Source organism: Conger conger, chromosome 7 (genome assembly GCF_963514075.1).
Source record: "Conger conger chromosome 7, fConCon1.1, whole genome shotgun sequence".
Lineage (NCBI taxonomy): Eukaryota > Metazoa > Chordata > Actinopteri > Anguilliformes > Congridae > Conger > Conger conger.
In genome coordinates this window covers 35,656,675-35,667,251 of record NC_083766.1, presented here as the reverse complement: position 1 = coordinate 35,667,251, position 10,577 = coordinate 35,656,675, and the positions used below count along the sequence as shown (strand labels likewise).

Below are 10,577 nucleotides of genomic sequence, written 5' to 3'. Positions count from 1 at the left end.
CCCACCCATGGGGCGTGAGACAGGTGCAGGAGGACTGATGATGGCATGCCCGTACCACTGGTCTCTGGTATTGGGGCGGCTCTGTGGCTTGGTGCTCTCATCCTGGTGAGCCGGCTGGTCGCTCTCTGGCTCTCTGTGGCTGTTGAGCCCTCTCTGCACTGCGCTTCCCTACCCCGGAGATGAGGGGTAGGGAAACCGGCATTGCTCCAGGGGAGGATTGTCTCCTGCTTAGTCTAAAATCAACTGTAAGTCGCTCTGGGTAAGAGCGTCTGCCAAATTCCATTAATGTAATGTAATGTAATGACTCAGAGAACCAACTCCGAGAGAACCCAGTCCAATAACCCACTCTGATTACCCACTCTGGGGTGGTTTGAGGCATCATTGGTGGACACTGTGGCAGCTTTGTCAGTCCCAGTCAATGGTCTCTGCTTTGTTGACAGATGCCATGACAATGAAACAGAAGGTCTGTGTGTATTTCTGAAGGGTGCCGCCCTGACACTCACCAAAACATATGCATAACCCCCCCACTCCTAAATAAAAAGAAGAGCTTGTGTCTCCTTAGTAAGGGACTCCCCCCCCCCCCCCCCCCCCCACCCTCTAAAGTCACTGTTTTGCCCCCTCGTTGTTATTATTCTCTCTTTTCCTGGCAGGGGGTGTGTTAGGGAGTCCTCAGCACAGTTTGTAAAAGTCTAAAGAACAAACACAATAGATGAAATGCAAAACAGGTCTTAAGAACCTGGTGACCTCACTGCGGTGACATCATGCATCACATTGTTCCATTCATCTGTCCAGCAGTGTTTAACTTTGGCCCTGACATTGTCTATAGATAGGTAACTTTTTGGCAAATACCCGCTCAATATCATACGTGGTTGCAGCAATCATAAAATCTGTTCGGTTCTCCTAGCCTCTGCCAGACTGTGAGTCTCTTAAAGCTCGTTCTTGTCAGATAATGTGAAATTGGTGACCTTCGTGATACCTCAGGAAAGTGCTTCTGATTCCATCTCTCTCTCTCTCACTCCGTCTCCCTCTCTCGGAAAATGAGTTCTGAGATTGTGAAAGTCTCGCCTCGGAAGCCGAGGAAGGCGAGAGGAAGACCATTGGTGCGGCAATCGCACGGCGAGAGATTGAGGCGAGTCTGAAGAGCCCCGTTCGCTTGGTGTAATTACTCGCGCCTCATTTGTGTGAGGAGGGGAAAGCGGACGAGGGTTCCTTTAAAGTCTCTCACCTTCGCTGATAATAAATGCATCGCTTTCTGTCTCACAGCCTGTACCGGGCTGCACCTCCATGGGCCTGCATAAGAGGACGGGCCGCTATCAGGGGGAGAGGGGGCCCATGCCTAAACACCTATCGATCCAGCGAAGGGGCGCCCATACCACTGTCCTGGTGACGGGTCATCAGCGCGCTTCCACGCCGAATTTACTGGCCCAGCTGTCTCATGAATGTAAGGCCCCCAAAAATGAAACTTCCTGGCGGGGGTGCGAGTCACGGTGGCTTTGCGGGCGGTGACAGCCCCCATTGTTCCGGAAGGCGGCGGAACATCCCAGGACGCCGCGCTAATAGGTGCCACGCTGAGCCCGTCAGATGGTGTAGTTTCCGAAAAACGCGTGGGATTTCTCGGAACCCCCGCGTCATGTGTGTGCACGCGCGTACGCGCGTGTGCGGAGCACCTTCCACATGCCCCGTGTTGAAGCGTGTAGTCACAATGACATCACTGACCATGTTTTTTAGGGGGACCTACCATTTACAAATCCACTCACCTCCAACCCTTATTATAAACAATACATTAATCTACATCGAAAACAACAAAGCTCTTCATTTAGCATCTAAGTAAATATTTGTGACCCGCTCTATCAAAATCGGTCGTCTTGACCCCAGAACGTATTTAGAGTTTTAGAAATAATCAAAAGAGGAGAATGTAAGCTTTCTGATGACACCAAGGTCTCTCTACTCCAGATATCAAGGGAGTTATGTCCCGTTTCATTTTGACCACCAAACCGACACTGGGCTAACAAAACTCTGTGACTATAAACTATAAACCCTATCTTTTGACTAACATTTACTTGTGACATTAACACATAAAAACCATGAAGGCAAATACATTAACATAGGCACAAACGCAGCTGATGTGGTTGTTTGTGACTGGTGAACGGTGAACAAGCTGGCTAGCCTCCAAACAACGCATGTGTTACTTTCACTTTGTCATCTTGCGTTTAAAAACGTATAAAATAATATTGTTATTCTGAATTTGGCATTAAGACATGCAGATTATGAAAGCTAATATATTGTTCTACAAAATGGAGATGAATGCAGAAAACAGCCAAAAATGAACATTTTTACTGACACATTGATTTATGTGAAATTGGTGGTCGTGACTTTCGATTATGATAGAACGGTGCTCATATAAGATGTCCTTATTCAGAAACAGCGGGGAAAGGCTGCAATGGATGCATTCTGCATTCTGTCTATCCTTGCACTCCAGTTACAAACTTTTGTAGCTGACCGGCAGATTTCCATCATGAACCCTCATTTATCGTCAAATGAAATATGAATCTTAGGTAATATAAGACTTAGGGTAGCGCAGTGTCACTCTTCAAAGTTCATCGCGCAGCTGCGAAAAACAAATCACTTTGACTTGGAGTTGTTTTACAACTGAAGCTGTTCATAAATATTTCACACATAATCTGCGGAAGGAATGGCTATAGGAGTATAGTAGAAGAATGTTTTAGAGCTTTTGCCGCTACAGGATTCCAACACCTTGGGCATTATTGAAACATCTTCAGCTGAGAGAGTAGCTTTTGACAGCTGTTTGTGCCGTTTCATGTTTGTCTGTGTAAGGGCATGCGTGCATGCATGAGCGTGTGTGTATGCGTGTCCTCGTTCTGTGTGATCGTGTGCGGCTGTGCACATGTGTGTGATCGACAGTGACAGTGTATTTCTCCTCTCTCGCCTGCCTCCAGGGATAATTATTAATCCAATAATTAAACATTTATTGCCAACAGCACCTGCTCTCTCTCTCTCTACTGAAGCCCCTGGGGACCCCATCACACGATTCCAGGAAGCTTGAGAAGGGAGAGAGGAGGGAGGGAGGGAGGGAGCGAAAGAGAGAGAGAGAAGGGGTGACAGAGTGAGGAGGGAGGGAGGGAGAGAGGGAGGGAGGGGGAAAAAAAGAGCAGCGATTCCAAAGGGTCATCAGATAGCTGGATTCTTTCACACCAGCGAGGTGTTTTGTGTGGATGCCGTGTGAAGTTATGTGAGCCCAGGACAATAGGAGGAGAAGGAGAAGAATTGCACACATTCTAGGGGTGAGAAGGATAGAAGAACACAAGACTGCATCCCCCCTGCCTCCCCCCTGAACACCCCCCACCGATAGATCCTGTGGAGCCGGACCATCAACGGGAAGAAAACCCAAAAAGTTTAAATTGCATTTTGCCTCTTATCCACGGACTACATTGTCTTTCCAGCTTCTGATATTTTATTTACACATACAAAATCACACGGAACTGTGCTGAATTACCTGTGAATCCCGCTCTGAATCAGGCTAAACATATTGCAAGTGGAAAGCCTGCAGATTTTTGACAGAACGTGAGAGAGCCGTCGACCGAGAGAGAGAGAAAGAGAGAGACAGCAGGGCTGCGGAGGCAGCGTGCCCTGGAGCGAGATGTTGCGCTACCTGATCAAAACTCTACTCCAGATGAACCTCTTCACCGACTCCATGGGCAGGGACGGCTCCAACGGCACAGACCTGCTCTTCAACTTCACATCCCTGCCCTCCTTCAACGCCTCCTTCCTGGACCTGGGCAACTTCACCAGCTTTAACGGTGAGTGGGCTCTGCGTGTTCGGTTTTTTATCTTTTGTTTTGAGTTTGAGATTGTGTTTGTCTTCATGTTTTGTCTGAGTTTGGATTTGTGTCTAAATTTGACTGTGTGTTGTGTCTAAATTTGACTGTGTTTGTGTTTGATTTTGAGTTTGAGGTTTTTTTATGCTTTCAGCCTAGAGTTCATTCTCAGTTTCTCCTGCCAATTACATCTTTTATGCGCTTTCCAGGAAAAAAAGACACTCTTTTTGACATTTCCAAAAGAATTGTGTCTATTTAAAACTTAAAAGGTCCTTGCAACTCCAAAGGGTTGTCTTTTCAGTGTGGTATCAATAGGTGAATGTAAGAGATGATTTACAAAAGTTTTCAAAGATGATTTTATAAAAGGATTTGTGGTGCTGTTTTTGTCTGTCCTGCTGTGCCGTTTCCCTGGAATATACTCAACTGCTTTTTTCCTCATTTGGGGTTTTTCATTCCTTTGTTTTCTGATTTTCCCATTTTGTCTTGAAGACATACTTTGCTCTAGAACTATCACTGTTATGGTTAAATGATATCTTTAAAAAATGTGCTTCAGCACATGCATTTTGATTGTTGAGCAATATAATATCATTGTTAAACTGTGCCTTCTTGCATGCAATGATTGAGTTGAGTTGCTCAGTCAAGAAATTGATTTGTCTAAATTCAGAGGCTGCAGTCTGCCCCATTCTCCGGAGGGGATCCTACTGACTCAGTCGAAGAGTGCCACTCAAACACATCAACTCCCGTTGTTCACATACGCGTTTCTTGATGTATATAATGAAAACTATGGGGGTTTTTTTAATCCCCAGATTAAAAAAACAAAAGGCCACGAAATTTACACAAATCCATCTTCATTTTTATTTTTTTTATTTTTTTAGCAAATAATTGTTAATAATAGTAGTTTAAAATAATATTTTTATTATTTTAAATTCAAGTGAATGGCTTGTAAGATAAAACATGAAAAATAATATGAAAAAAATACTTAAGCATAATCTTGACTGGCACTGGCATTTGCTTGTGTGTGTCTGTGATATGTGCATTTAGAGGCAATGTGTCAAAAGCTTTCCTGGACACTGGACAGTCAGCTGATGAATAGATAGACTGCCGTGATGTGTATAAACTGGTGAGAACACTGCTGTATATCTACTCTGCACCTGAAATCAAGGCTTCTTTTTGCTTGTGTACCAAAAAGTGTGTTTGCACTGCACTATTTTCTGGCTGTTTTGAGTGAGAGATTGTGTTTGTGTGCTTGACAGTACGTGCACTTACCTGCACTACAGTATGTGTATGTATGTGTGTGTATGAATGTAATGTGCGACTGTATATGTGTTTGTGTGTGTGTGTGTGTGTGTGTGTGTGCAGGCACCAGCCAGCTTGGCGAATGGAGCATGTTCTGCTCTCCACCTCACTCTGGGTAATGATGACAGCATAGTGATATTGGGGGGGGGGGGGTGTAATTGGGAGGGAGATTATTTCACTTTGGTGCCATTGTAATGTAATGAGCTTCCCTGATCTTTCAGTATGTCATAGAGCTCAAATCAATGTTCCTTAATCTCAAAGAAGAGGTGTTACGATTGAGACATTTTTATTTTCATTTTGCAAGTTATATAATCCAACATTGCAGAGTTCAAGTGGATGGTTTCCATTTTATTTAGCTTTTGTAGATGAGCAGTTGTTCATTGTGATGTACTGAAATGATCACTGAAGAACACGACCGTGTTCTTTCCGTTTTTCCCACATTACCTGTCTGCCCATCGTTCCTTCTATTCTTTCCTTTTCTCTTTCATTCTTTTCTTCTCTCACCAGCGTGAGAGATTTGATTGTTTAATTCCAGACCAGCGGACTCTTTTGAAACAGCCTTGAGGCACAGCTCGTCATTGCTGATATACGGAGTTGCACAGTCAGGGAGAAAAGTTGTGAGGTGGTCTGGTGGGGGAACAGGGGATTGGGGGTTGGGGGGGGGGCTCTCTTTCAAAGGACAGCACGTGGGAGGCTAATTTGCTTTTGAAAATGCGGAGCTGATAAGCTGCTTATCTCAGCAGTAGGAGGGTATTGATGATGCTGATACCGAAGGTCTTGGCGAGCTCTTTTCCTTTCGTTGCCGGGGGCCGAGAGGGGCGGGGGGGAGCCAGGGGGGCGGGGGGGGGGTGGCACGCGTGATGCGTCATCCCGAGCTGATGATGAGGCCAGGTAGATCGTTACGACACTCTGTTCACCCTTACCTGGGGAACGCTGTCAAAGTAGGCACATTCATCAATGCCCGTTATCATGCCTATAATCACACACAAGTTTTGTTGTTATCTTTTTTATTATTAACCTTTGAGCCTGTGAAATGAAGACAGATGCATTATTGATTGCTGCGGAGGGAGTTGACTTCATCCCGATTGCAAACCGAAGACGGGGAATGCCGGAGGGGGCATATTGTCCGCCGGCTGGCAGTTTTGTGGTGTCAGGAAGTCTCTGTAAGGCCATTAATAGACAGCAGGGCCAACGGTTTACCTCTGGGGGAGAGACGCGGGACTCTCTCTGGACTCTGCTCCTGACTACAGGCTCTGCTTTCTTTGTTCGAAAATAAGTGACTGGCTGTCGGGGTCCCTGCCGGGAACCCACCAAAAGTCGTGGATGTGTATCTAGAGGAAGGGTTGGGGGGCAGGGGTGGGGGCGGGGGCGGGGGCGGGGGGGGTTGGGAATAAATCTATGAAATAACTAATCCATGAAGTGGGAGATAACTCACACCGACAGAGAGAATACAGGGCCTTCGGGAGTTGGGCAGTTTATCCATCTCTTTTTTTTTGTCAAAGGCCCCATGCGGGGTGAACGCTGGAGGTAGCTATGGTTACAATGGAGGGCTGTTAGGTCCAGCTTCACTGTCACCTTACGATTGCATCTCTCAGTCATTCAGACGCTGTCAGCGGGGGCTTTTCTTGGGCCCGAGTGACATTTTTCACCCTTCCCATTGTCGTTCTTACAATACCATGAGGCAGACCATTGTTGACCTTGATAATTGTCTCCAGGAGCTTCTTGGAGCAAGTGTAAAGTCTCTCCTCTGTCCAGTTTTGCTGAGCTGCGCATTCTCTTCAAGAGCTGAGGGGAGCCAATCGCAGTCCTCCGAAATTAATTAAAATGGGGGACTTCATCTTTACACGGATGACAGTAACCGATTATAATCAGTGCTTCTAGATATCTATATGCAACTGTGGGCGGTTTGAGAGAAGCACTGTTCTGTTCGCCCTGTGAGAGTCTTCCATGCATGACAGATATAGGAGGCACATGTAAAATTCACTCTGTCATGTTGGTGTGTGATGTGTGCAAATTACAGGACCTCTAACTTTATGTAAGAGAAGTGCTGGCTGAACTGGGGCTGCTTGAATCTGCCCTGTGTCGGTGTGTCTGAGTGTGTGGGGGTGTGCGTGCGTGTGTATCTGTGTATGTGCGTGTGTATCTGTGTGTATGTGCGTGTGTCTATATGTGTGTGTACGTGCATATATGGCCCACAATAGTACTATGCAAGTGAGATGTCCTCAACCCCAGAATGTGTGAATCTGGCATATTCTGTCACTGACTAACTGATTTGAACCAATACCAATCATAGTGCTTGTCTAATAATCATTTCTGTCTTATGTCATTCTCATTATCCCTCCCATTACAGAGTTGATGAATCCTCACTCACGGATATGTACATTGACATGTATGTGTATGCATTGTTCCTGGCGGGGCATGGGTGCTACAGCAAGGCGTGGCGGTCGGTTTGTAATGACCTGGAATTAGCACTGGGTGACCGTGCTGGGGCTCATTATCGGAGCTGATGCTCAGCTGTTAGCCAGGACGGGGGGGGGGAGGGAGGGAGGGGGTATGATTTGGGGGGCTATTTTTTAATCTCAGCACTGTGGGAGTCTAATCCCTTGTTCTCTGTAATTGGCAGTGTTGTTATTGGGTGCATTGTGTCCATTGTGTAGCGCACGTGCCAAGGGTCTAATCCTTCCCAGCTAATACGCCTATTTGTCTCCTCATCGAGGTCAAGTGGCTTCCCCTGCGCTCTGAATTACGGCTTTCCTAATGTATCCCGCGTCATTACCCTGGCCCTTTCAAGTCAAATATGTTTCCTTTTTTCCATTATTGTTTCCTTTTAATAATTTAGCCCTGAAGTTCTCAGAAATACAGATTTTTCAACTTCTTTTTGAAGTTCTAACATGCTGACAAAGCGGAGATCTCCCACTGGTCTTAATTACAGCTCAGCACTTATTTTGGGGCGCACGGGCTGGCCTTCAGCTGTTATTTAGTCAGTCTTAATTAATGTCAGGAGTCAAACAACCCTGTTTTTATATAGGATAACGTGAAATCAATTGGAGCCACTGTTTAGCCCCACATCTCAGTATATGTTCAGAGAATGATGATGTCTTGGAGGGTGTTCTGCCAGCTCACTTATCTTGGCAAGAGAGATTCTGTCACAGTCGTTGCAAGTCCCAGAGGTGCATACAGCAGTACGCAGCAAAAAGATCACTGTTAATTTAACTCTAATGGAGTTTGTTTGAGTCCCAGGGGGATGAAATGTACGGTTTTAGTCACATTCACTCCATCAGACTTGATTTAACATGGAATGTTTTGTTCTGCAGTATCCTCAAAAACAGCCACAGATAATTTTAGGGCATGTTGTAATTCGGACAGTGGGCGTATGCCCTGTGCTGTCAGTATCTGTTTCCTGTCGAGCTCTGTTGCCCTGGTGAGGGGTAGAAACAGTGCAGTTTTTTTTTGTTTTGCCCCTTCTGCCCCCTGCAAAGCCCCTGTCCTCCTGGACTCCAGGAGCCCTCATTTATTCACTTAAAATGGGCAGCCAGGAATGAATTATTAATGGCACAGCAGAGTCTTTTACCAAAACAAAATATGTTTATTCATATACCGCAGAGCGACCAGGGGGTGCCAGGAACTGCCCTGTACTGCCCCAATATTGGACCTGCTGGAAAAGCTGGCCAGAATCCTGCCATCCCTCTCTCTCTTTCTCTCTCTCTCCCTCTTCCTCTCTCCCTCTCTCTCTCTGTCTCTTTCACTCTCTCTTTTCTCTTTCTGTCTCTCTTTCTCTCTCACACATACATACACACACATATAAACACACACACACACACACCCTTCTCTCTTTCTCTCACACACATACTATCTCTTTCAGAAACACTCACACGCACACACACACACACTATCTCTTTCAGACACACACACACTTTTCACAAACAGCGGCAGTTAAGCGCACGTGGCCATCATTAAAACTGACCTTTTCCAGTATTCCGCTGCCAGCTCTTTAGCACGGCGGGGCTTTGTAGTCCGTTAGAAAGGGAATGGCTGATTAATAGCGGGGTCCTGACGGCCGCTGAGCGTCGCGCGCCCCCGGCCCTCCCCAGCGCTGGCACTGCGCAGCCTGTTTAAGCCACCGCCACCTGTGTGCGACTCTCTAAAGCGTCCCCCTCGGGCCCTGAGCGGGAGCACGCTGTCACACCTCCAGCTCAACACCTCCGTTCTGTTTCACCTCCCTGTAGTCATGCAGTTATATCATCCCGAGCCCCGCAATGCCGCGTAATGATCCGTAATGCCCCGTAATGACCCGTAATGACCCATAATGACCCGGCAGTTAGCTGACCTGGCCTGACCAGAAGGTTTATATCCTGTGTGGGGCATAGCCACTGTACCATTGAGCATGGCGCGTAATCCAATTGAATTTAGTCTCGGACTAGGCTGAAACCGGCCCTAAATTTTCTCTGTATTAAACCTGGAGCTGATTATATTCTGCATTTAATTCTCGGGGAGGTTTTCAGTCTGGGTGATTGATATTGGCTTGTTTGCATAGCAGAACAACCTTGTATCAAGGAAGTAACACGTGTCTAATTTTGAAGCAGGACAGTTACCTCTGGTAGGGGAGGGGGTGGGTGGTGCAAAAAAAATGTCACAAAGCGAAATGCATTTCCTTGATCTCCTCTCCTCTCCTCTCCTTCCTTTTCCTCACTGGGAGCCATTCTTCTGCGGGCTTTCTCTGAAGGAATCAGTCTCCGGCCAGCGGGCTATGAATAACATTTCCTAAAAGATATCTGTCGTGTAGCAGCAAATTACTGTCATTTACATTCCTCGCTGTTCAGGGGCCAAGCTTTCCCCCGCTTAATCAGTCGGATCATCTCATTCCCGCATTCCCAAAGACCCGTCCAGCGCTCGCCCGCTAATCCCGGGTTTTAATATCCCTCTCCCCGTGATGATATGCAGAATTATGTACATAACAAAATGTGTATGGAAATCAGTATCAGTCTGGATCTGCATGTATGGCCGTGACTGTCACAAAGGTGAGGGTGGGCAGGTGCCTTCTCTGCCGCTCTGCCAATGAATTCATATGCAAATGCTTGTTTCCTTCCCCCCCCCCCCTCTCCATTCCGTCAACGTCTTCAATTTCTCCCAAGATTTTCTGTAATATGAATTCCCGGGGATTTGATGGATGAGATAATTATTCATCTCAACTTGTGGCACCTGTACGTCACTCCGTGGCAACCGCGGTCATTTTCACTCCATCCACGAACACAAAGTCCATAGAGGAAAGGGTGGGGGGGGGAGGAGAGGTCTTGTTGTGAGGTATATGTTATTATATAGAATTATGGAATAATCTTGTTTTTATTCAGCGCTCGCTTTGCGTGCATCCGGAATAAATTAACTGGATTGCTGCCGTGTCCTTCATGCATGACTAAATCGGGTATGTGTGCATGCGTGTGTGTGTGC

General features: G+C 46.5%; 1 protein-coding gene across 1 annotated transcript in view; it reads left to right on the top strand.

The window, feature by feature from the left end:
- Positions 1 to 3,658: 3,658 nt before the first annotated feature.
- robo3 (roundabout, axon guidance receptor, homolog 3 (Drosophila)) overlaps positions 3,659 to 10,577 on the top strand; it is a 148,933-nt gene continuing 142,014 nt past the window's right edge. The window contains exon 1 of the mRNA XM_061247694.1: positions 3,659 to 3,818. Coding sequence (XP_061103678.1) covers positions 3,659 to 3,818 — 160 coding nt within the window. The remainder of the gene's footprint in view (positions 3,819 to 10,577) is intronic.